We start from the raw sequence: 24,874 nt of genomic DNA, 5'->3' as shown, positions 1-24,874 counted from the left end.
CGTCATTAATCCTCCCCATTCGAACTCTGCGTCACCGCGACACGGCGGCGCCTGGACACAAGATTAACCTCTATCTTGGAGTCAGGTGAGTGCACGGGGCGCGTCGGCCGGCTCGGTTAATTGGTTCTCGCAGCTGGGCGAGGCACGCCGGCCGACGATGATGGATGCCGGCGAACGGGGGCGGCCGCCGGGACTGGGCTGGGCCGGCCCCGATGGATGGCATCTCCATTGGTAGGCTGGGAGATGGATAGGTCAGAGCACCGGGTCCACAGAGGCGCCGGCGACTTATTGCTGGCTGAGCGGTCGCCTCAACCGGCAGCCGGACTGGCTCAGAGGAACGGGGTGATGGGGACCGGGGGCGTCCCAGCAGCGGGTCGGCGTTACTGGACCTGGAGATAAAACGGCGGCAGGCAGTGTCAAACCTATGAGCGTCCCGGCCACAGTAAATTGAGATCCTCACATGGACATTTAAAGCTGCTTGCTCATTCAGGTGACGCCTTTAATATTAAAGGTAGTCATTGAAGCTGGCATTTCCGAATCCTAGAGGAAAACCAATTTGTGACTTGTCCTGGAGCATTTGCCTTCCAAAGAAACGGGGCAAGTGATGCAAGTGTTCACCGCCCTAAACTCCCGTTTAACAATTTCTGATTAAGAGCCTTTGACATCGGCCACGTCTTCTTAAAGTACACAGTTTTGCTCCATCTACGTCCTACATGCTGTCATATGAAAAAATGAAAAATTATTCCGGTGCCTTTCTGGGCGTCCGGCGCGAAGGTCGTTTGTGGTTAGTTGGCTCCAAAGTCGATAATCGACGGTGACGCCCGCATGATGAAAGAAAGTCGGTGCAGATGATCGCCGGACTGAAATGAATCGATCCCGTGCGGTTGTCGCTCCGCTCACCTCCGCCTGCCAATGTTCTGCTGCTGTCGGTCGCTTTCAGAATGCTGCTGAGTTCGAAGAATATTTCATTGGATGTTGTTACATGTTAGATCTAAATTACCTTAGACCGGCTTTACTTTTTATGTGTGGTAATTTACGACAGACAATAATATCGTTCATTGTTGGTCCACTGGAGTTAAAATATTCTCGTTTGTTAGATTGTTTTTCACACCGGTTCTCCGAGTTGTCAACTATATAAACAGAGCCAGACCAGCAAAACTTCTGTCCTTTAATAGTTTCTATCTTGTGCCACTGTCAGCTCATACTAGCTCCGACAATAATTCCATGACGCTCTATGAATACCCTTGAGAAAGTTACATAAGAATCAGACCTGAACCTAACCCGGCTGCCGCCGCCGACTGGCCGTGCCAGACGAACAAACCCGCCTGGGGCGCGGAGCGGGGGGGGGGGGGCGGGGGCGTCCTTGACCGCGGTCGATTCTGATCAATCGCTGTCGGCGGAGCGCGGCCGCCCGCCGACTCGCCGGGATGAGCCGCCGTGAACTGAGGTCCGCCGGCCCATCCCGGTCACGCATCACATCACTCGGCGCTCGGCCAGATATGACAGAAACCATTACCGATCTGACAACGCCAACCAATAAGCGTCACACGTTAAATAGCCGCGGGTGTGGGCTGCGCAGTCCCGGCTGGATATAGATGCGGCTCTACGTGCCAACGGTTTTTATTATCGAAATGGAACGACGCGGCGTGACGTCAACAAACCGACCTATCAATTTGATACAATGGAACGTTTCTATTTCAGTTAACTATTGACACCTTACAACTTTCGGACCCATAAGTGTGACAGCTGTACACGCATTTATCACATTCCAGTTGAGGCCTGCGATTGCGAAGCGTGCGTATTTGACGTAGTTTTGTTGATGACGCGGGCCCTCTGCCCGGGCGACCTCTGACCGGTCGTGGGTCACCCGGCCGCCCGGCCGTAGTCGGCTGGCGGGCCCGGCGTTGTGGAGACGACTGGTCGTGAAGAGGAGCGAGACACGATGCGGGTAAGTGAGCATTGTTCCGGGAATTGTTACCAGGATGGGTTGCAGGACTAGCATGGATTGGTGACTTAGAAGGGTAGGCGGCAGTCAATGAATTCAGCACTCATCTCCATTGGGACTCAGATTCGCGCCAAATTGCCCAGTCGTTTAAAAGCATCTGCATATGCTCATTTTTTTTGCGTTTGCTATGCCAATATCCAAACCAATACAAATTTCGCATTTCATGGAGTCGGGTTCTGCGCTGCTGCATGTGCACAGTTGCAGGAGCCGTTTCTATACACCTACCGAATGAACACCCAACTTGAACTCTGGGCTGGCAGAAGTCCAGGGGCCGTATTTACGTTGACTTGGTAAGTCGATTTTCTTTCGTAAGTATCATTTGGTATCCACGTCGACGCTTCGCAAGTTTTTATCGACGGAGTTCACGTCATTAAAAAATTGTTGAAGTAGGTCATGCGTAAGAAAAATTTTACGAAAATGATCGACCTGAATACGGCCACAGACTGGGTTGGGTCGAGTGACATCCCTTCAATGGATTATCATGTATTTGCTGACTGATAGCATCATATATAGATTCTGGACACTGCACTGAATCACATGAAAAGCAACGTTTGCCCTTCAAAAGCCGTGTGAACCTCAGCTTCAGTATAGTAGGGGAGAGTGGGGTAAGATGCCCAGGGTGGGAAAGACGCCCCACCCCCTCTAGCGATGAAACAAAGAATCGGACCTGGAAATTAATGTTCTTAGCGTAAAGCGGAAGCCTGCCCTGTTAACGGCACAAAAAATTGCGAAGCTCAGTTGGGCAACGGCTGGCTGATGACTGCATGTTTTTTATTTGCTGCTTTCAAAAAATATTTTGGTGTCAGAACATTGTAAATATCAAAGAAGGTGAATAATTTTTGCGTCCCTTGCTATAGTCGTGATACATTAGCATGCGTGTACTGTGTCCCAAACAGTTTGTTTCATGGTGTAGTTTTATGGCTAACAAATTGTACTGATTTAATGTTACTTCGGTACCTTGGGGTAAGATGCCCCCTGTCCTGATGGGGAAAGACGCCCCCCTAAATCCGTAGGCTGTCCTTCAAACAGCCCGTCAAATCATTTATTACATACTTGTGATGTAGACAAAAGCCGATCTGGGACTATTGAGAGTCCAGTACGGTCGGGTGCTCCCCATGCCGGTCTCTCGGCCCACATAGCGACTTTTTGGGCGGCATCTGACTCTGAGAGCCCTCACGACGGCCTCTGTGGGCCCAATTATTGGCTCCAGGGCCCCTCACGACATCCTTTGAGGGCTCCCACGTTGGCCCCACGGGCCGCACTGGCATCGGAGGTTCCCACGATGGGCTCGAGGGCCCTCAAGCATCATGAAGACCTATAAGAGCCCCACGGTGGTCTCCGAACGCCACCACGTAGGCTTGTTTGGCCGCGCTGGACTATGATGGCCCTAACGATGACCTCTGAAGCCCCTTACGACTACTTTTGAGGGCCCTTATGATGACGTTTGGTGTCTACTGCAGGCTCGAAGGGACTACTGATTCGTTCAGGCGATTCACGTGCCCATTTATGTCACTTATAGTGCAGGGGGCATCTTTCCCAACGTCAGGGGGCGTCTTTCCCACCCTGTGGGGTAAGATGCCCCCTTTCACTTCTTCAGGAAAATGCTTAATAGCAAAAAAAGTAATAATATTTCAGGCACGAAAGTGTGACATTTTTGGAGAAAAATGATGTCGGCTTCCGTTGAAACTCCAAGTTTTTGCTTTCCCATCGTCATTTTCGAATAATATATGACATAGTAAAACCCTGGGCATCTTTCCCCACTCTCCCCTACGGGGACCCGCAGTTGCTACTGTACAGCAACCCTGAGTAAATTGTCCCAGCACCCTCACACGGAACAACGATAAGCTGTCAGAGGGCACGCACAGAAAACCTCAGCTGCTCTTGTACAGGGACCGGCAGCCGATATCAATGTTATCGGTTGTTACCTACTGGACAGGCAGACGGCTGGAGTTGGGGTTCGTGTACAGTAGCAACTGCGGGTCCCCGTACCACCCTTTTTTACCTTTAAAGGGACCCTCCCACCTTCAAAAAAGTTAATGAATTGGCATGAAAGTGTTGTCGCTAGGTTCAGAAAGAGCAAAAACGAATATCTACCAAATTTCATCGAAAAATATTCACCGGTTTTCAAGGTGTTAGACTTTTACTTTTGTTTACTTTTTGGAATCTCCGCTGTTCCTAGCGACTTTATTTGAAAGTGCGGCATTTGTTGCGCGCTTAGCAGCATATACCACCGCGTGCTACAAAACGTTTTAGTCAAACATTTAAAAATCGTTAGATCTCCGCTGACGTCACAAATTCTAAGGGGGCATACCAATGCACTAGCCCCTTAGAATCCGAAAACTGCAAGTTTGAAATTCCATATCTCCGAATTAAAGCATTTGTCGATGTTGTGAGTGCCCAAACCGGTATTTGCAGGCCATCGCCACCAATTTGGCTATCTCAACTCAAAACTAATGTTAAGGTGGGAGTGTCCCTTTAATATTGGAATGATGAACGTACAGCCCTCTGCAGACTGCGTGGTAGGTATTCTTTTTTTTTTTTCGACAAAACCGGGAATAACGCGAATGCTAGGCAGGCTATCGGCCACTCGGAAATCGTAACACCAACATGTGCGAGACTCGGTACCTTAGATTGGGTTTATCATTCATGGTCTACATTTTCCATCCAGTTTGGCAACAAAGCCTAAAAGTTTATTTTTGTCCCCCCCCCCAAACAAAATTTTGCATTTTGTTGCCACACTAGGCGTATACTTTGTTTGGTGATAGGCCAAATCAAAAGGGTGGAGCATGGCACATCTATTTGCATGAATTCCGACCGACTGATAATATAGCCTTTAAGTTATTATCCGTTTTGTCGAAAAAGAATACCTACCTACCACGCAGTCTGCAGAGGGCTGTACCTTCCGACTAACGTGATGTTCATAAGCAGGGCCCGGCGTCTGGAAGGAAAGTGGTTAGATAGGCGGACCGCAAAACTGACTAAGACTTCTGATGTTGTTTGTGACTTGTGAGTGCGCGTTACGGCCACGTTTTCCTCTAGAGAGCTGCTTGGCCGATTTTCCCCCATACTTGGTACGTTTGGACATTCTCAAGTTAGTACCTACGCTTATCCATGTTATGGCCTACTAGACCCCTGGAAATCAAGTGGCACCACGTGAACTTCGCAACACGTGTACTAACCCTCGCACGACCAGGCCATTTCTCATAACACGAACGACCAGGGGGGGGGGGGTTGTTACGACCCCCCCCCCCTGGCGTTTCGAAACGGAAGGTCGTAGAGCTTAGCGGAAAAAAACCAACGGATTGCTCTCAACGAGATCTCGCGAATGGTGGTATATTTTTTGGTCCTAGGTCAACATTTGACCTACTTTTGACCGGTCAAAGGTCAAATTTTCGGAAAAATAGACTTTTTTCAACTTTCGGCGGCGATTGCGGCAAAACGGTGGGAGATATCGACTTGAAACCTTCACTATCGTGTTCCTTGATCAATTCTCTATCGTTTGGTATGTATTTCGTTTCCCTAGCTCTAAAAATGGCGCGTTGGGAGCGCCGGAAGTCGGCAAGGTCACAGTCGGCGGCAGAAATTCGAAAAATCAAAATTTAAGTTTTTGAAATCTGATTGTATTTTTGGATTTGGGAGGTCCATTTGCTCCCTATAGAAGCTAATATTGCTGCATATTCCCATTGAGGTGACAAGAATTAGCAAAATAGTGGTTCGGGCGCTTTTCAAAAATAGTACCGGACGCTGTTCCTCTTGTGACGTCATAACTCCGTGACCTGACCTGACCCGGTCAATTTTCTTGCACCATACGATAGCCAATGCTTGCCCCAACATGCATGGGAAGTTTCATCATGATCCATCAAACAATGTGGGTATCACCGGCAGAAAACCTAGGGATTCGGCGCACACGTTTGGTAACTGTCGGCCGGAGGCTGTACCTCTTATGACGTCATAACTCCGTGACCTGACATGACCCGATCAATTTTTTTTCGGCAAAAGATGCGCAAAGATTGCCCCAGAGGGTATTGAAAATTTCAGCCCGCTACGACAAGTCGTTTAGCGTGCACTTCGAAAAAACCTCAGGGGGGGGTGATACAACCCCCCCCCCCCCCCTAGGCGTTCTAGGGCTAACTTCGCTCACGACCTCACTGTTGAGTAGCAAGTCCACCAAGTTTGATATTTAACCAGAATTTCATCGCGCACCTCAAGATTACTCAGTCGTCATGTCCGTCTCTCAAGTTGTACAGCTACTCGCCTCCTGTGAATCTCGTCACCACCGCTGGCTCCCTCTGCCCTCAGATCTGGAGCTCGGAGCGCCGTCTGGCGGTAACCACCCTGGCCGCCCTGGCTGCGCTGATCGTGCTGCCGCGGCCGGCCGCCGCCTTCGTCAGTCGCCGAACGTGCTACTGCGACCTGCGCCAGGGCCGGCTCATGTTCAGCCCCCTGCTGATGGACGTGCCGGACCCGGTGCTGAAGGATTTCCTGGTGTCGTGCCGGCGGGCCGAGACCTGGTGCCCGTCCGCCTGCCGGCGCGCCGCCCGCAAAACTCTGCTCAACGGTCAGTGACCTGCACCGCTCGACGGGGAAACGGTATACTTTTGTGCCACAAGGTAATAACAGCCCGCGTCGAAACAGTCGCCAATCCGCGGTTCCTCTGCACCTGTTCTGAAATTTTGTTTATATTATCTTAGGTGTACGAAAAAGTCGACTGACTGTGTGCTCTCCCACGCTCATCAATTTAGACATCGACACGCCCTATCCCCAGCTAATAACACCAAATTGCACATAAAGCCAGCAGCATCACTATCAGCAACGTAACCAGCGTGCCTGTGGCACAAATCGAATGAGAACATTTCGAGAGTAGATCCAGCTGTGTCTCTTCATCTTTAAATAAAAATGCTAATATGGCTAGAATGGTGGTAGGGTAACTATGGGGAAAACGCACCCCTGGGTTAAACGCCTCCCCTAAAAAAATCGTATTTCTTATCGACGGATAGGTGTTTTATCCTGTCTTTCAGAACAGTCAGCTGCTTGTTTACGTAGGTCTCTATTTCCGGTTCTGAGTCTTGAGGAGCAGCGTGGGTAGGTGCTGATGCTGGTTTTGGGTGTTGTTTTTGTTGTTTTTACAGAAGATTCCTAATATTTTGATGCCCTTTTTATATCACAAAACTTGCTATTGTGCACATCACTCTAAACTGCGTTTTATTGTCATTCTGTTGAATATATTATGCTGCGGCGTTAGTGGCGCGTTTTTTGTCAATATTTTGTTGACCGGAAATGGAGTGGATGGGGCAAGACGCCTACTCGATGCATGGGGCAAGACGCCCCCAGTTTTCTGAAAGGGGGGCGTTTTGCACGGTGGTGAGAGTGCAGGGTAGCGCCCTGTAGGTCGGGGCCGAAAAGGCCTCTCCCTGTCCTTTTTTGCTGATATATCCTAAACGACTGCAGATATCGTCACCAAACTTTCAGGACTCCTCCGGGCATCCATTTTACACATTGCAACAAAATTTTATTCTAAAGGCTATGATAGGTTGACCACAAATGACGTCAGAATGACGTCAAGTTCTGCCATGTTCATCATTTTCTGTTGATAGATGGGGTGGGGGCGCTTTGCACATGGGTGTGGGCGTATTACCCAGGGTATGGGGCAAAACGCCCTTTTGCAAGGGTATGCGAAAACCTTTTTGGGGGGTTAAATACTTCACGCAGGTGTCTTTTCTTGGTCTCAAAACGTAGTAAAAAGAATGAGCTACATGATGGTGCCCAAAGGTTTAAGTAATCTGTGTTGGGTTGAGTGTCAGAAGGTTTCGCGCTTAAGGGGGGCGTTTTTGACCTATTCACCCTACCTATTGCTTTCAATCAACCAATATAAAATAGGAGCAACATAATCGCACCTTTTTCCCGTCTCTAGACCTGATTCAATGTGTCTTTTTGTCTTGTTTGATGTAAAGATATGCACTAGAACTGGAACACCACTGGTTCTTGTTTCCATTTCCACTGCCATCAATGTCCTTTTCCTTATTCTCTCGGGCTTATGATAACCATCCCAAAAGCGACAACGCTGTAATGATTCTGATTGCAGGTGGCGACGGGGACGTCTCGCCGCTCAGAGGCGCTGCTGGCGAGGCGGCCTGCACTGCCGTGGGTCACGCCACCCCCGCCGAGAATCCTGTACATGTGTACGCCACCTACCGCGTCAGCAACTGTCGGAGCAGCGGCAGCCACGTGAGTATCCTTCCTGTGTTAGCGCCCGCCGCAGCGCCTCCGGTCCTGAGGCTGGGAGTCGTGCGGTGCAGCATGCACCAGGCGCTGTTTGTAGTGACATCTAGCGGGTGGGATAAGAACTACGCTGCACTGCGGCACAGCATGAATCAGGCGCTATAAATGAGAGACGTCTAGCGAGTGGGATAAGAACTACGTTGCACTGCGGTGCAGCATGGATCAGGCGCGATAACTGAGAGGCATCTAGCGGAGAGGAAGGTAACTAAACTATACTATATGTATTGCGGAACAGCATGCGCGGTATGTAGGGCGTTATGGCAGGGAGGCATAGACTTAATTATGCTGGCTTACGAGTTTGCATTGCTGCACGGACACGGTGCACACGTTTAGCAACAGATCTTGTGGTTGTAGCGTGAGGCAACTCGTCAGGTGTCGCTGTGTTTGGATGTCGTAGTACGCGGTTATTATGGAGGGATCAATGAATATGCGTGAGGCGTATGCTGACTTCGTAAAACGTCTACTGATCGGTCTCGTCTTTCCATTCCTTTCGCCAGTACTTCGGACGGCTGTGCTGCCGGCAAGACGCAGACGGTATAGTAACATTTAACGAGCTCTGCACATGTGAACCGGCGCCCTCGGAGGAAATGGCGGGGCTAGTCTCCGCTGCCACAGAAAAAGCCGAAGCCGCTGCCACAGAAAGTGCCGAAGCCGTTGACCCTGCCGCTACTGAACACGGCGGCCCAAATACAACGGAATCATCGTCATCCCAAGCAGTGCCCAGTCCGGCGGCGGAGAAAGCTGGGGAGATGGCGTCTCCCCCTTCAGTTGAGGTCAGAATTCTTGCACCCATCGATATTGATATGTTTTGCAGTGTGCCTTTAGATGTATTTATTAAGAATCTTTAGATAACCCTAGTTCACTTTTTGCTTACATCTGACTATCCTCAGATTTGCAACCACTCCTGCTGGGTTTTGTAACGGTATGTCTATAAACTCGTGTTAACCTTTCCATAGATGGGGCACTCGACAAATTTACTTCATAAGCCCCATTAAACTGCCACACCTACTGGTCCACTGACCGAGGTCAGACCGCCAATCACCAACTGACCCCGTCCCTCCCGGCCCCCATGTTACAGTGACGGGGTCCGCATCCCTGACGCCGGCAGTGCTGTGTCGAAGAGATAGCCGTCCAACGCGGTCGACACGGGCCACTCAATCGCTGCATGGAACTGCTCACAGCGGTGGATCGGGATGCCCCCTCCCCCCACAGTATCTGTATCATGCAATGACGGTGAAGAGTCAACTGTGATCATCGCGCAGTAAAAGATGGTCGCTGTTCAATGTGGTGGTTTCAGCAAGTGGCATCGCCGATACGGGAGTATCAGTACACGACAAACTATTGAAATCACGACTTTGCGCAAATGTTTGAATGTTTGAAAGCATTGGATGATAGAAGTAAGATCCCGGGCCGTGGTGTGTGCGATCACGAGGCAGTCTATTTATTCTGTCACGGACAAACGTCACCCCATTCCAGGCGCTGCTCCGGTAATATTGGACGGGGACAGCGTGTGGTGCCCAGAAGGAAACAGCGAGCTGAAAAAAATCGTCTCCGGGAACAGTCGTCCCGGAAAAATCACACAGCGCACAATAAACTAGCGGCTAAAAATTGTAGTTCAGCGAACGAAGAAATGCGTACCTACCGTATCTTGGTACCAAGCATGATCAACCTTGGGAAATGGGGAATACCATTTCCCTCTCAACTTCGCAACGCCCGAGCGAGCCGAGTAATGAAAGCACCATTTGAAAATCGATTGCAGGATGTGCAGAAATTCGCATACATTTCTACCAATCATAAGTCTTCCGGTGCCTACTCTCAGTTTTACGGCTTCAATGCGCAATTTACAGAGCCTGCAAAGTGCAAGGAACAGTTGCAAATGCAATTTGTCTATATCACTGAAAAATGGGAGGTTTGCTACGTCTTAGCCACTTGAATACCTAAGAGCATGAAACAATGTGCACACAAGGGCGCACACAAGGGGGGGGGCACACGGGCCCGTGCCCCCCCCCCCATTCGAGTTGGGGGGCCCAACTCGAAGGAAGGGGCCCATTTGAGGCGGCCGAAGGCCGCCTCAAATGGGCCTCTAACTAATCCTTAGACCACCGAAGACAGTGTACAACGGGCCCTCAAATGGCCTTAAAGGGTCCTCAGATGGTCTCAAAAGGCCCTCAGATGGCCTCGAAGGGCCCTCAGTTAGCGTCATAGGGCCCTCATCTGGTGTCAAAGGGCCCTTAATGGTGTCAAAGGGCCCTCAGATGGCCTTAAGGAGCCCTCAGATGACCTCAAAGGACTCTCAGATGGCCTTAAAGGGCCCTCAGATAGCCTCAAAGGGCCCTCAGCTAACGTCAAACGGACGTCAGAAGGCCTTAAAGGGTGTCAAAGGTCCCTGAGCTGGCGTCAGAGGGCCATGCCCTTGCGTCAAATGGCTCTCCGAAGGCTCTAAAGGGTCCTTAGCTGGTGACAGAGGGCCCCCAGCTGGTGCCAGATGGCCACCAGCTGGCGCCAAATGGCCATCAGAAGGCCTCAAACAGTCCTCAGTTGGCGTCAAGCGGCCCTCAAAAAGCCTCCAGGGGCCCTTAGAAGACCTCAAGGGGCCCTCAGAAGACCTTAAAGAGCGTCAAAGGGCCTTGAGCTAGCGTCAGAGGGCCCTGAGCTAGCGTCAAACTTAAAGTGCCCTTAGCTGGTGTCAGAGGGCCCCAGTTGGTGTCAGAGGGTCATCCATTGGCGTCTAATGGCCATTAGAAGGCCCAAAAACGATCCTCAGCTGGCGTCCAACGGTCCTCAGCTGACGTCAAGAGACCCTCAAAAGGCTTCAAATGCCCCTCGACTGCTCAAAGGGCCCTTAGAAGGCCTCAATGGGAACTCAAGAGACGTTAAACGGCCCTCAAAAGGCTTGAAAGGGCCCTCTGCTGATGGCAAAGGGCTCGCACCTGAGTCAATAAGAGCCTTGTCAAAAAACGGACCTGAGAAACCTTGCCGGCCCTGGTTATCTGCGGGACTCCTACACTTACCTGAGTGGCCCCCGTTTACTGAGGGGCCCTGGTTATTGATGGGGTCCCTGGTTACTACCAGAGGGGCCATGGTCACCTGGTGGGCCCCTGATCAATTGAAAACCCCTGGTCATCTGAAACGCCCCTGATTACCTAAAGGGTCCCATCACTTGGATTCAGTGACATAGCAAGGGAGCGAGGGGGTACGTGCCCGTTCTCGGGTTTAAGGTTCCTTCGAAACCGAGGGGCCCTGCGGCGCCAGTTGGTAGCAGAGGGTTCGCGCTGGCCGCACTTCAACTCGGAAGGACACCACAGGGCTTGTGGGGGGACGTTATTGGCTCCTATGTAGCCACAATTATCTTCATAAAGGCCCAATGCCGGTTTCTGAGAGACCTCGCCGGCCGCTCAGGGCCCTAAGTAGTAACGGCCAACGAGGGATTGGCTGCTATGGCTCCACATGTCTGTGATAGACACACGGTCCACACCAGTGTTTCTAAAGGCACCCACAACGGCAACTGCGAGGCCCCTCGCCCCACCTCCAAGGGACCCCCACCAGCGCACCTTAAAGGAAATAGTTCACTTTCCTGAAATTAGTATTTTGCTATGGATTTATGTTTTTTATGCTCAAAATGATCAGAAAATAAGACAAAACGTTTTTGTAAAAAGGATTATTTTTTATATTTTAGTATAAGAAGAACTATATTCTATATAAAATAATGTTTGACGCGGAAGCTTATTACGCGTTGACCAATCATATTGCGTAGGACAAACCCATCGGCTGTAAGCAGCATTCTGATTGGCTGACGATGACGTGACTGCATTCCTCAGCAAGGCACGCATTCCTCTGCAAGGCACTCTTTTCGGAACGAAAAATGGAATATCTTCGTCTAGGGTGATCGTTGGGCCGTAAAAGCTTCTGATTTGTGCTAGTCTCAGCGCAAGCAACAAAACTGCTATTCCAGTTCCAAACCCCATGTTAAAAGTGAACTATTTCCTTTAAGGGCCTACATCGGCGGCTCTGAGAGTCCCCACACCGACGCCTCTGAGGGCCACGTACCAGTGACTCTGAGGGCCTCTTACCAGCCTCAGAGTGTCCTTGCCAGCCTATGACGGGCCACTTTTCACTTGCAGGCCATTTTGCAGGGCCACACACATGCCAATGATGGCCCCACCAGTGTCTCTAAGCCCTAAGACCCCGCAACGGCGCCTGTGAGGACCCAACACCAGCGCATCTGACGGCCTTTCACTGGCACCTTTGAACGCGCCACACACCGGTGACTCTGAGGAGCTCGCTCGCTTCGCTCGCTCGTAAAATACCATGTAAATTAGGCATTAGTGTACATTAGGCACACTCCTCGGGCATAAATGATACTTTTGCTTGCCAATTTCCCACATTTTCTCATGCAAAGACCGTTTTAAAGAGACCCGTCTGCCAGTGAGACTGGACCCACCGTGCCTCCCTCCTCCCATCGAAAGGTCCTGGGTATGTACATCCTTGCCTGAGCTGATCCCGGGCGCCCGGGTGACTCGCGGGCCCGGGGTCAGGTGACCAGCAGGTGACCCCCTCTTGGGCGAAATTATGGGTACGTGTCCGACATGCATCGTACATAGTCCTGTTGATTTGATTCATTGGTTAATCATTAAATATAAGTTATAATCTGGATCTCCAGTCTGTGATCCCGCATCGTATCAGATATAATGACATTTCATGTCGATGTGCCTAAAAAAATATGCGAATATACGTAGTGAAAAAGGAGTGCTGCTCCCGCTCCTACACATCCGGGCCAAACAGTGACCGGCCCCTACTTCTAGCCACCCGGGGCCGGTCGGCCGGCCGGCAGTCAGTCGCTGCCCGGGGCTGATTTCTGAGGGACCTGCAAAAATGTTTAATAATGAAATGTTTTACGTAATAAATTAGATGATTAGGTACATATATGTACCGGCCCTGAGTCGCATTTGAGAAAAAACAGCCTAGCGTAAAAATATATGTTTTGAAAATTAAGCTGGTACCGAAATAATTGTTTTACCATGCATTGACAAACCAATTGCTCAAGCTTCAAACCAACCGAAATATAGCCCCGTGGGCCGTATTTTTTCTTGGGGGGGGGGGGCCTTCGGCATGGGGGGCCCAGTTCGAAGGTCGTGCCCCCCCCATTCAAAAATCCTGTGTGCGCGCCTGTGTGCACAAAAAATGTATCCAAATGCATTGTCGCATCGAAATTGCATAGGTAACATATAAGCAGTTACCAGATGTACAGATGTATACCTAGTTGAGATCGGACACACAAGAAACCATCACACCGACTTCGCTGCCGTCTGGAACGCTTTCAACTGACTATCGCGACGCCAACTTGGCATTTTTACTTGAACGATTTAGTGCCGCGTCATCGCCCACTCCTTTCTCGTTTTTAGTTCTCGCCTTGCTCCGCCTCTCCGCAGGCTTCACTCGCGGGTTCACCTCAGTCCCACACCTCGCACCACTCTTCTCTGTCCTCTCACTGGTCTTTCCACTACGCTCCTCTCTCCCCACTCTCTCCGGCGACTCTGTCCTCTCGTGGCGGTCCTGCACACGCACACCGTGCCCCTGCCAGGCTGATGAGTGCCGGGGCGGGTCGCCCCTGCCACTATCACCGTCCGGCCGTCGGCGGTACGGGCCGGCGACGTGCCGCTCCCGCACCCTGTTGGACGCCAGGGTGTGACGAAGGGTGTTCGCCAAGAAGCGTTTGTCAGTGTTGGGTACGGTCCCAGGCAGCCAGGCCATCGAGCCACCCACCTGGGCGCGAGCCTCACCACGCTTTGCCTCCTTGAGAAGCTCTTCGGCTGCCAGCCTGGGGGCAAGGGAGGACATGTCAGGCGAATGTTAATCTTGCAATGGAATGCAAGATCAACATGAGCTCATACAGAGGCGGATCCAGCTCAGAGTTTTGGGGGGGGGCAAACCATAGAAATTTATCGATTCTTTCCATGCATCGTCCATAGGCGTAATGTTAACATCATGCCGTTTGGGGGGGGCAAATGCCCATTTTGCCCCCCCCCCCCCTGGATCCGCCACTGAGCTCATAAGAATGTTGCTTTGGGTGCTGTTGATCATTTAGAAGAAAGTCTTTTAGAAGAAAGATGGTTGCGCCTGGATTTTCTCACTTACAAAACCTATCTTTGGGGCTTCTAGCATTTTGGCAGGGGACATTTCCATTCAGCATACAATCACACTGAAGTAGAGCCTTGCACTAAAGTGATAAAGGAAGGAATCTCACTGGAATGAATAAAAACAGTGAGTGACGCGCAATCACTCACCTGGCAAGCTGAAAGAGTCCAAGTCAGACACTCGCCCAACACTCACCTGTTGAGATCCTCGTCGTCCATTTTGGAAGATTTTAGAACATCTAGCTGTCAATATGTGCTGGGTTAAAAAGACGTTCACCAGAGCCACAGCCTTATCCTAACAATCCTCGAAATTTGTGCATATTACTCAAATTGACAGGAACCCTTGACAGACACATCACCGCGCATGGGATAGATACACGAGTTACACTTGAGTTACACAATACACAAGCACCTAGCCAATATTTGTTGTCTAGTCGCAAGCGTCTCAATCACGCAGAAATAGTCACGCGTTTTCCCTTCAACTTTCACAGAGAAACTTTCGCACATTTTTCCTTCAATGATTTTCCTAAACCATCGAAAATATTTTGCTTATTGCTGCCTATGACTGGACTTGAGAAAAAAATAAATTTGAAAAAAAAACATTTTCACAAACAGGAAAAAGGCCAGAGCAACAATTTGATTTCAACACACTCCAAACCCCTAATGTCTGAGCCGCGTATGAAGTTTTCCCTTCGTAGCTGTCCTAACGGAAACCATATCCTTACAAGTTCCTAGGCAACTGGGTCGGAAACTGACACATGCCCTAAAACAGACACATGCCCTAAAATTTTCAAAGCTTGAAATTGAAATGGGAGGAATGTGATATTTATCACATGGCCGGAAGGTTGTATTTTCGTATTGTGGAGTTCTCTATATACCGTGGTGGGCTAGATTCATTTCTCGTGAGGAGGAGAGTCCTGGGCTCTTGACTGATGAGACTGGCAATGCTTACTAAAATTATTGCACAGTAGTACTACTGTTATCTGTGTTCTAAGTAATTCCTTTTTCTGTCTTCAATTTTCAGGTGTAAATCTTCATCACAGTTCATTCTATCAATTTTTCAGGTTCTTTGGCATTTGCCACACATTTTGACTAGGTACATCATGTTTCCACAAAATACAAATGTTTTGAGTAGTAATAGACAAATATATATATTGAGACGGGTTATACAGCACATTGGGTGGACGCGTTTCGTCTAAATGACTTTTTCGACACCCTCTCGGAAATTAAAACAATACAAACACACAAGAATAAAACTAGCACAGCAGTCTCACACTCTGTTGAAATACAGCATGCTAAGAATGCGCATTACTACAAATGATAACCTTCGATAAAAACTATTTGTCGGTACACAGCTACTGTTACATAATCATCGACGAGAATAGAAATAAAAATAGCACACTTATAACGACTCGAACGGTAAGTTTTTTAAGTCAAGTTTTTAATGCTGAACACTGCTGCTGATTTTGCCCACTTAATAAACCCTACCCTGGTATTGATCGTATCGTTCGTTGTAATAAATGCCGCCTCGGTCGCTCTCCGACATCCCTTGTTCCCACAATTCGCTAACACTTTTGCCCCGTCCCAATTTGGCAAATGACTAGTGGAATGTGAGTGAACAACAAAGGCACTGTGGTCGGCGTCGTTTCGTATGTCTCGCTTGTGCTCTTTTAATCGTGTTTGGATTCCCCTACCAGTTTCTCCAATATAAGATTTGTCGCAGTTACCACACGGTACCTGATAAACTACGCTAAGTTCTCTATTTCTAGAAGTTTTCTTTTGAGTTAACTCACCTATCTTCTTTCCAGTGGTCAGTGCCACCTTGAAGCCTGTAGTTTCGAGTTTCTGAGTGATGCTTTCGGCTACTTTTGAGTTCGGTATTGAAATAAATCGTGTGTCTTTCTTTCGAGCTGTTTCGTTCCTCGTTTTGTTTCGAATGTCTAAAGCCTTCTTTTTCAAACGAATGAGAAGACGAAACGCGTCCACCCAATGTGCTGTGTAACCCGTCTCAATACAAATGTTTTTTTTTCCACAACGACAACCATTTATGTCTAGATCTTTGCCAATGTTGTCGGTGAATCTTTGCACACAAGTTATCATCTGTCCAATCTCTCCATGATTAACTCTTAATTATTCATTCATATTTCTTTTATTAGCTTTGCCGTCAATCAGTATGTTTGGGACATAATAGATAATTTGTAAGGCATGTTTTGCTATCTTGCTACATGTGCTGGGCAATTCACAACTTTTTAAAAGCTTTTTTCCTTCTCCAGGTAGGTAATCTACTACAACAGCATCAGAACTTGGAAGCCACGCTGCCTCTGTGAGCTGCAGCCAGTTACTCCGCTGCAGAGAGCAGGAGTGGTGTGAACCGGTCCTTAGCTGCCACCAGAAGCGGATGCGCGTGGCGCCGCTGCTGGTATCAGCGGTTCGGCGTGGTATGAGCGTGTTCACACAGCGCGTAAACCCCGTGACGGGCGTCGTGGACTGGGAGATGCAGCCCGAAACGTACGACTACCAGCAGGAGGTGGCCCGCTCGGCGTACGCCGATATGCTGCACGACACCGAGCGGGTGAGTCGGCCGCATTCGGCATTGCAGGGCGCTGGGGGGGGGGGGGGAGTTTACCGGCAGAAAGGAAGTTAACCGGCAAGAGACTAGAAGTCAGATGTTAAGAGTTGTTGGGAATTAATCGTAGTATGGCATTAAATTTAAGGCACTGTATGTAATACCTAGGTAGTTTATTTTCAAATGAACAATTGTAAGTTGTAAACAGATCAGCATAAAAAGCTGCATTTATAATACAGGGTGACACAAAAAAAAACGGTCATCACCAAAATTCGAATAACTTCGGAAGTTTTATTCAAATCATCACCAAACTTCGGCCACTTTAGGTCACACCTATGTAGCAGACATCCACCAAGTTTCAAGTCTTCATTACGAATACTTTTAGTACAGTGTGTGTTTTACGGACGCTCCACAATGTGCTCCAGGTGAGCGCCCCGGCGCTGCAGGGCGTAGGCACACCTGCATCCGGCGGGCAAAGTTGTCGATAACCCGATAAGAATAACGTTTCAGGGGTAGCACACCCCCTGAGCACTGTCTCCAGAGGCCATTGCACTCTGTAAAGTGCACAGCCATCGGGTTATCGACAACTTTGCCCGCCGGATGCAAGTGTGCCTACGCCCTGCAACGCCGTGGCGCTCACCTGGATGGAGCACATTGTGGAGCGTCAGTAAAACACACACTGTACTAAAAGTAATCGTAGTGAAGACTTGAAACTTGGTGGATGTATGCTACATGGGTGTGACCTTAAGTGGCCGAAGTTTGGTGATGATCTGAATAAAACTTCCGAAGTTAGGTATTCGAAATTTGGTGATGACCGTTTTTTTGTGTCACCCTGTACCACAGTTACGTTCGTCTTCTCTCCTATTATTATTTTTATTCCGTTTTTTCAGAACCAAAAGTACGAGCAGGGTCTGAAGGCGGCTGTTACGGCGTTGCGCGCGGCCGGCCGGCCCGTCCATGTGCTGGACATTGGTACTGGCACCGGACTCCTCTCAATGATGGCGTGTCGCCTGGGAGCCGACTCGGTCACCGCCTGCGAGGTAAGGTAGCCCCGGAGAATGTTCGCGTGGGGCTCATCGGTCTGTTGGACGCCGTTAGTCGGTGATCTCTCATCAATCTTGTCAACAGAGATGATATTTGTTGATCTATGCATCATTGTCCTTGTATTCTAAATTAGAAGTTAGCGTGTGTTAACGATGTTTAAGCTTCATCATTTATGATGATCAGACTTTTTTCGTCCCTGTTTGTATGTTTACGACTTACGGTTCAAATTATCACTTATTACTTATCACTGGTTCAATCTAGAACCTGACTGTCCCCGCCCTGCCAACCCAGTGGCACGGACCTGTCCCTGACTCCGTTCCCTGTGCCCGCAGGCGTTCCGACCGATGGCCGAGTGTGCCGGCCGCATCCTGGCGCAGAACGGTCTCTCGGAGCGCGTGCACCTGGTGCCCAAACGGTCCACCGAGCTGACTGTGGGGCCCGAGGGAGACCTGTCCCGCCGCTGTAACCTGCTGGTGACCGAGGTGTTTGACACGGAGCTTATCGGAGAGGGCGGCTTGCAGACGTTCAAACACGCCCACCAGCATCTGCTCGAGGTGAGATACACGATTGTGTGAGAATGTGCTCCTGCTGAACGGCACATGCTCGGGTGAGCCTGTTATGGCCGGGGAAACACAATCGTCTTGCTTATGAGAGAGTGAGGCTCATGATTGTTGCCTGATTTTGCGAGGGGTTGAGACGATCTGCTGACTTTGTGGGGGATTGAAGTACATTATCATCGGAACCTGTGAAGAATGTTTACTATTCACTGGTCGCGCCTACTCTGTTGGTGTATGTTGCATTGAGTCCCTGTCCCCTCTCCGTTCCCCCAGCCGGGCTGTCTGGTGGTACCCTCGTCAGCAGTGGTGTACGCCCAGGTGGTACAGTTGAGACCTCACTGACCCCCCCTCTCCCCCAGCCGGGCTGTCTGGTGGTGCCCTCGTCAGCAGTGGTGTACGCCCAGGTGGTACAGTTGAGACCTCACTGACCCCCCCTCTCCCCCAGCCGGGCAGTCTGGTGGTGCCCTCGTCAGCAGTGGTGTACGCCCAGGTGGTACAGTTGGGACCTCACTGACTCCCCCTCTCCCCCAGCCGGGCAGTCTGGTGGTGCCCTCGTCAGCAGTGGTGTACGCTCAGGTGGTGCAGTCGGCCGCCGTGCGCCGCTGGAGTCGCTTCTCTCCTCTGGGCTCACTACACGTGCCGGATGACGTGTCCGAGTGCCACGGCGCGGCGGCCGTACACGACCTGCAGCTGAGCCAACTGAGCAGCTCAGACTTCACGGCGCTCTCACAGCCGGTGCCCGTGTTCGGGTGGGTGACGGCGGCGACTGGGGACTAGGCAATGGACAGAATATGGGTTCATAGGGCTTACGCTGCAAGTTAGAACATAGCTAGACTCGTATAGGTTTTATATTGGGTCGAATGCGCTCTTAATCTGTCTTTGCAAAAGGGGAGGAATCTTGCATCAGTCTCGCTGTCTTCTCTTCCATCTTTGGCGAAGTCAACTAGAAGCTTTTTGGTCATTTGTCGTCCTGTAATTTAAAAACATTAAACGACACTTCTCGTTTTTGTCGAGGAGTTATATGCGAGATAAATCAGACTTGTGTACCAAACAGTTGGGTTCATTTGCCTGTTGATAAATTGCTCACTTTCTGCGATACGTGATTCAGTTGGCCTCAGGCGTGTCTATTCCGACCGACACTGACCATTCTTCTCACCCTGACCGGTGGCACAGTTTCGACTGGACCAACCGGACGCCGATCGTGTTCGACCGGACATCGGTGGCGCGCGTGGAGGCCGTCAACTCTGGCACCGCACATGCCGTCTTCATGTGGTGGGACATCACCATGGACCCGGCCGGAGAGGTGGGTGAAATCGTGGGGATCCGCTTGAGGCGAGCTTCTGCTGTTCGAGAACAGCACCATCTCATTAATATGATGCGTTGCTCTCTTCTAGAATCTAAACCAAGCCGTGCTCCGTGCTCGATTCTTAAAGCTAGGCTGCTGCTTGCTACTCAACTGACCCGTAATTCTGACTAGTCGCAGTATTTACCTATGTTTATCCCACCAAACTACCAAAAACTGACCTCTCTACCGAATGTCAGCAGGGATAGTGCCCCCTAACCATGTCCCATCTGACCCCTCCTCCCCTCTGAACTCTCAGGTGCTGCTGTCGTGCGCGCCCTACTGGGCCCACCCGGACACTCAGGGGCGCACGGGCAGCGGGCCGGAGGACATACCGTGGCGCGATCACTGGATGCAGGCGGTCTACTACCTGCCGAGAGAGGTGCGCCTGCGCAGGAGAGACGAGTTTAACCTGGTCTCGTCGCACGACGAGTACAGCCTCTGGTTCTCCGTCAACGATAGCGAGGAGTGAGTGGGAGGAGGGTGGGTGGAGTATGTGAAAAGAGGGATCGTACCAAGGCCCATCTAATGACTGTGCGATGTACATATACTTTCACATAAACGTTATTGAAGGAGAAAACAATAAAATAGCCAAAAGTAGGACCTTTTCAAGGCAGGCAGGGGAATGAAGGAGAAATGATGTAGCCTTTTCACTTCACTTTGTAGTATGTAGTAGGTACTTCCGCCTGTCACTGCGTGTGCATGTTATGATATATTTTGATTGCATTCATTGATTTTATATCTTACTTTGACAAAGCTGATCTTCGCCGATCAAGCGATGAACATTATTGAACCACTAACCGTACCACTCTACCGGCAGCGTACCAGTGCCGGGCGAGGTCAGTGACCCGGCACCCATCTGCCTCTGCGGCCTCCACGTGACCGTCAGCCGGACCCGCGCGGGTGCCATGAACGACCCGCGGCGCCACCAATTGTACACGGCCGCCCTAGAGCAGGCCATCACGCCCGGCTGCTCCGTGATGGTCATTTCGGACGCGTGAGTTACGCCCAGACAACGTGTTTTAAAGTTAGTCGACAATATTTTTGCAGTGTTGTGTCACATTAGTCGAACCAAAAGGAATGCGTGAGAAATTGGCTATCGTATTGTGCCTTGAACTACCTGTTGATGTATGAGTGTCATGTTCTCAACGACACTTGCCTGTGAAATGTGAGAAGTGTAAAGTTTAGCCTGATTCGAGTTGCGGCGTGTTATGGAGGTATATCACTCCCATTGCACAATATTTTGAGTCCTCATCACAAATTGAGTAACCAACCCTTCGCCATTTAACCGCACCACCTCTGACGTCAATAACTGAACATCCACGGGCTGCATGTCCCCCAGTGACCATCCAGATGCCCCTCCCCAGGTGTATATACGCCGTGCTCGCCGCTCAGCTGGGCGCCGGCCGGGTCTACGTCCTCGAGTCGAGTCGCATCACGCGCCGCGCGCTGGAGATGTATTGTCGGGACAACGACGCCGACGACATTGTGCAGTTCGTCGACCCGGAGTCGGTACAGACTGCAGTTACCCAGCCCGTGGATGTGCTGTTTGGGGAGCCGTTCTTCTACGGGTCGGTGTTGCCGTGGCATGATCTGCACTTCTGGTACCGGGCACGGCAGCTGGACGGCCTGTGCTCGGAGAAAACGCGGGTAAGGGCGAGCGAGGATGTGATTGGGATAGTATGTGTGTGTGATGTGCAGATTGGAAGGCATGTGTGTGCTCTGCTGGTCAGGGGAGTCAATGTGTGCCATGTTGGCGAAAGGGACAGTGTGTGGGCTGTGCTGGAAGAGACGGAAAGAATTGAAAGAGCGGATGTTATTGGGAATTGGGTTGCGGATTGGTTAGATTTAGCTTGCACTACCGCAGGCTACGCTTCCACTACTGCAGAGTTGCTTCGAGCGCCCAATAGTGGTGAGGTTTGTAAGTTATTCGTAGATACCTACTGAAATTTTAAATAATTTCATACTTTTCACAAAAAAATAATAATGCAAAACGACTTGGGAATGACCAGATAATGCCTCGAATTCTGAATACCGATGAGTCGGTCATTGACCAGAGTGGCTCTGTATTTGCGGCTCTGATCCCTTCCCCGCTGTTCCGGTAGACGATCCCTCACTCTGCCGAGCTGCACTGTGTCGGTGTCGAGTACCGCGACCTCTGGAAGATCCGAGCGCCACTCCACTCGGTCGAGGGGTTCAAAATGGACCTGTTCGATGACCTGATCGAGGTGAGCCACACGCCGACCACGCGTCACGGTTTGGGGCTCGACTGCGTGCTGAGCTCGTGCTGATTACTGGCGTAATGAGGGCAATACGAATGCGCAGGTCATGGAACGGATTAATTCGTCGGTAATCCGCGTTTTTCTTGATATGCTGCTGTGGTCTTTTCATGATTGATGTAGGTTTGTTAATTGAACTGGCTTAACTGGATTTACGGGCTATCATTACTTGCCATGATGCTGGCTGAAGACAGACTTACCTAAAGGTTGGGCTCTTTTGGACACAGACCTTTCATCACTCCTAATGCCTCCCGTCGACATTACTTCCCGTTTCACCGGGATTATTGCCTGGCCATTTCTAGTAACCGCGACTTTGGCCGACTATAGCGGTCTGTTTTGTTAGCGGCTATGTTCCGACACCCATCACTACCCATTGTGTCTTGACGCACATCCCTATGACATCTACCTGTACCCGCTGTTGATCTGACCCACTCTCTCCCCTCCCAGTCTGCGTGTCAGGTGGCTGACAGTGAGTGCGAGCCCCACCCTCTCTGGGAGTACCCGTGCCGGGCGCTGACGGAGCCCCTATCACTGGCCACGTTTGACCTGGCTGGCGGCGCGCCGGCCGACCTACAGAGCACCACCAATATGGAGATCACAGCGTGAGTCATTGGGAGAGTGACGGGAGGGGGAGGGGAGAGTGACGGGGAATGGGAGCGGGTGAAGGGTAGGGGACGGCCGTTAGCAAAGGTGGCGAACATTTGGTTTGGAATCGTAGTTACTGTGGCTGGGCAGTGGGCCAGTAGGTACTGTAAGCAATTAGTATTGCGAGTAATATTTTTCAGTAATACCTACTGCATGCTTGCAAAAAGCCTTGACGTCCAAAAACCCGTTCGTTTTCCCATGATTTGTCTGTTTGGCAGTCTGACAGTAAGTTGATTTGCACGGGCTTACGGCACACGATCGACTTTTTCTGGTGGGATTAGGCGGCTTTGTTGTCGTGTTGCGGCCGGCCGGCCGGTCGGACGGCTGCCGCCGCTCGTTACGGTAGAGCGGTGTTACCGGCTACTGTGCGGGTTTGCACGGGCCCCGCGGCCGGCGGCTGCCGTTTTGTACTGTGAGAAGGGTTGTCAATGCTGGGCTGTTCAGATGTTGATGGATTTTAGATGATTAGTTTTTGGTATCATTTCTTGCTCAATGCTAGGCCTGACGGATTTTTTTGGCCGCTAACAGTGCAGAGTATGCCTCGAATTATTGAAATTGTTTTTGCGTTTAGATAACGAGAACTACCGCAGTTACCGTTCTTCTAAAGCCACCATGATAACATACAAATCGTACGAATATCAGAATTGCATTTTCGTTTGTGATGACAGGTCTCATCCCGCCATATAACTTTACCTCTGCACCACCCGTTAGCACTATTTATCATCATCAGCCCGTCGCTGTGTAAATGTGGCCTCCTCGCCGTGTGCTCTAACCGCCCCCCTCTGCCAGGCCCGGCTCGTGTAACGGCGTGGCGCTCTGGATGGAGTGGATTCTGGACCCGGCCGGTCAGCAGCGGCTCACCACGGGGCCTCTGCAGGCGCCGCGGCCCGGCCAGCAGATCGTCTGGGACCGGTACGCCCGCCAGGCGGCCCACCTCATCAGAGAACCCCGGCCCGTGGCCCCCGGCGCCGACCGTCTCCGCTGTCAGTTCAGCTTCACCGCCAAGACGGGCGACCTGCAGGTCAAGTTCGCCGTGGAATCAGCGTGAGGCGGTGGCGCTGTTGTGTGGAGACGATGGTGGGCGGTCTGGGGAAGGGGATGGGGTGACGTTGGTGCTTGTAGAGGCTGCAGTATTCCGTGGAAGGTGTGAGGAGGAAACTCGTCAACTGTGCGTGCCTTCTGTGGTGAGTGTTGATGTACCGTTGGTGGCGCTCGCCGCGGCGGGTCCTCTGGCGAAGGTGACACGCCCGCCGGCCGAGTGTGGGACGTGCTGCCTTCTTCCGGAGTCCGCCGTGACGGTGCTACGGACCGGCGCGGCGGCTCAGAGAAAACAGTCCGGCCGGGATTGAACTGAGGCCGCACCAGCCTGCCAACTCCAAGTTATACTGCATGGGCCAGTCGGGACCTGAGCGGGTCCAAAGGAGCACGGGTGGCTGAAAACGATGGTGCCTGAAAAATGAATAAACCTCCCTGTGGGAGTCAGGGCGCGCTACATGAAGGTGTCGTATTGTTGTCCGTTTATAAGGTAGGCTCCAGCAGCCCACTTTGTTGAAATCATGCGGTTTTATTGGTCGGTATTTCATAAAATACATTTTCATTTGATACCTTTTAGTTTCATTGGCGATTTTAGGTTTTATGGTCGGCAATTAAGAAGTGGACGTAGCAAAGTAGGAAAAGTTGGCAGCTATGCATGGCCATTTGCAAGAAATGTGATTCATATTTTGACCACACCTTCCATGGTACACTCATTACTGGTTTGGTCTCTTGGCTTTCGTGTCTAACCACCATTCCGTGGAGCATTCCGAATCGAGGACGTAATTTAATAGCCCGCCCGAAGGCCACAGGACCCGGTGCTGCTTTGGTGCCGACTGCCGACTTATCCCGGCTTCAGTTAATCCCGTACAAGTTGCATGATCGTTAAGATTGAACGAACGATACCGCTGGCCGCCGCAAGGAACAGACGGTGTAAGAATCTCTTCCGAGTCTGTCTGCAGCAGAGGGGCTCTTCGGGATACTGCCCATA

At 50.8% G+C, this 24,874-nt stretch overlaps 3 protein-coding genes across 7 annotated transcripts; 2 read left to right on the top strand and 1 right to left on the bottom strand.

Annotated features, from left to right (window-relative positions):
- The first annotated feature begins 1,772 nt into the window (after positions 1 to 1,772).
- On the top strand, positions 1,773 to 9,631 carry LOC122368418. Its single transcript, XM_043342327.1, has 5 exons — positions 1,773 to 1,948; positions 6,305 to 6,563; positions 8,088 to 8,230; positions 8,782 to 9,057; positions 9,363 to 9,631. Exons 1-5 carry the CDS (start codon positions 1,943 to 1,945, stop codon positions 9,363 to 9,365), a joined length of 687 nt encoding a protein of 228 aa, XP_043198262.1. The 5' UTR covers positions 1,773 to 1,942; the 3' UTR covers positions 9,366 to 9,631.
- A 64-nt stretch (positions 9,632 to 9,695) lies between these two features.
- On the bottom strand, positions 9,696 to 14,868 carry LOC122368419 (protein POLR1D-like). 2 transcript variants are annotated; one of them, XR_006254238.1, is made up of 3 exons: positions 14,615 to 14,815; positions 13,522 to 14,102; positions 9,696 to 10,134 (listed from the first exon to the last, which is right to left on the bottom strand). XR_006254238.1 is itself a non-coding variant. In XM_043342328.1 (2 exons), exons 1-2 carry the CDS (start codon positions 14,635 to 14,637, stop codon positions 13,610 to 13,612), a joined length of 516 nt encoding a protein of 171 aa, XP_043198263.1. In that variant the 5' UTR covers positions 14,638 to 14,868; the 3' UTR covers positions 13,444 to 13,609. The 2 variants fall into 2 exon arrangements, 1 of the variants encoding a protein (XP_043198263.1); XM_043342328.1 differs by lacking the exon at positions 9,696 to 10,134 and having other exon boundaries at positions 13,444 to 14,102; positions 14,615 to 14,868.
- Positions 14,869 to 15,171: 303 nt separating this feature from the next.
- LOC122368417 (protein arginine N-methyltransferase 7-like) lies at positions 15,172 to 24,455 on the top strand. 4 transcript variants are annotated; one of them, XM_043342325.1, is made up of 13 exons: positions 15,175 to 15,262; positions 15,443 to 15,514; positions 16,692 to 16,990; positions 17,875 to 18,024; positions 18,361 to 18,582; positions 19,117 to 19,334; positions 19,759 to 19,888; positions 20,187 to 20,395; positions 20,748 to 20,924; positions 21,295 to 21,577; positions 22,033 to 22,155; positions 22,654 to 22,808; positions 23,641 to 24,455. In XM_043342325.1, exons 3-13 carry the CDS (start codon positions 16,817 to 16,819, stop codon positions 23,897 to 23,899), a joined length of 2,100 nt encoding a protein of 699 aa, XP_043198260.1. In that variant the 5' UTR covers positions 15,175 to 15,262; positions 15,443 to 15,514; positions 16,692 to 16,816; the 3' UTR covers positions 23,900 to 24,455. The 4 variants fall into 4 exon arrangements, with proteins under 4 accessions (XP_043198258.1, XP_043198260.1, XP_043198257.1 ...); XM_043342324.1 differs by lacking the exon at positions 15,175 to 15,262 and adding an exon at positions 15,271 to 15,300 and having other exon boundaries at positions 15,443 to 15,837; XM_043342323.1 differs by lacking the exon at positions 15,443 to 15,514 and having other exon boundaries at positions 15,172 to 15,262.
- Positions 24,456 to 24,874: the final 419 nt, after the last annotated feature.

This window comes from Amphibalanus amphitrite, unplaced genomic scaffold (genome assembly GCF_019059575.1).
Source record: "Amphibalanus amphitrite isolate SeventyFive unplaced genomic scaffold, NRLGWU_Aamphi_draft 000946F_arrow, whole genome shotgun sequence".
In the NCBI taxonomy this organism is placed as follows: domain Eukaryota; kingdom Metazoa; phylum Arthropoda; class Thecostraca; order Balanomorpha; family Balanidae; genus Amphibalanus; species Amphibalanus amphitrite.
Note: the sequence above shows the minus strand (reverse complement) of the source record. Positions and strands in the feature narration are given on the sequence as shown.

Excerpts from the sequence above, each read along its gene's own strand:
- LOC122368418 (XM_043342327.1), top strand. Across the intron at positions 6,564-8,087 it reads CCGCAAAACTCTGCTCAACG|GTGGCGACGGGGACGTCTCG; the intron begins GTCAGTGACCTG and ends TTCTGATTGCAG. Across the intron at positions 8,231-8,781 it reads GTCGGAGCAGCGGCAGCCAC|TACTTCGGACGGCTGTGCTG; the intron begins GTGAGTATCCTT and ends TCCTTTCGCCAG.
- LOC122368419 (XM_043342328.1), bottom strand. The coding sequence starts at position 14,637 with ATGGACGACGAGGATCTCAACAG. Across the intron at positions 14,103-14,614 it reads GACGACGAGGATCTCAACAG|GCTGGCAGCCGAAGAGCTTC; the intron begins GTGAGTGTTGGG and ends CCTTGCCCCCAG.
- LOC122368417 (XM_043342323.1), top strand. The coding sequence starts at position 16,817 with ATGCGCGTGGCGCCGCTGCTGGTATCAGCGGTTCGGCGTGGTATGAGC. Across the intron at positions 18,025-18,360 it reads ACTCGGTCACCGCCTGCGAG|GCGTTCCGACCGATGGCCGA; the intron begins GTAAGGTAGCCC and ends CTGTGCCCGCAG. Across the intron at positions 22,156-22,653 it reads TGTTCGATGACCTGATCGAG|TCTGCGTGTCAGGTGGCTGA; the intron begins GTGAGCCACACG and ends CTCCCCTCCCAG.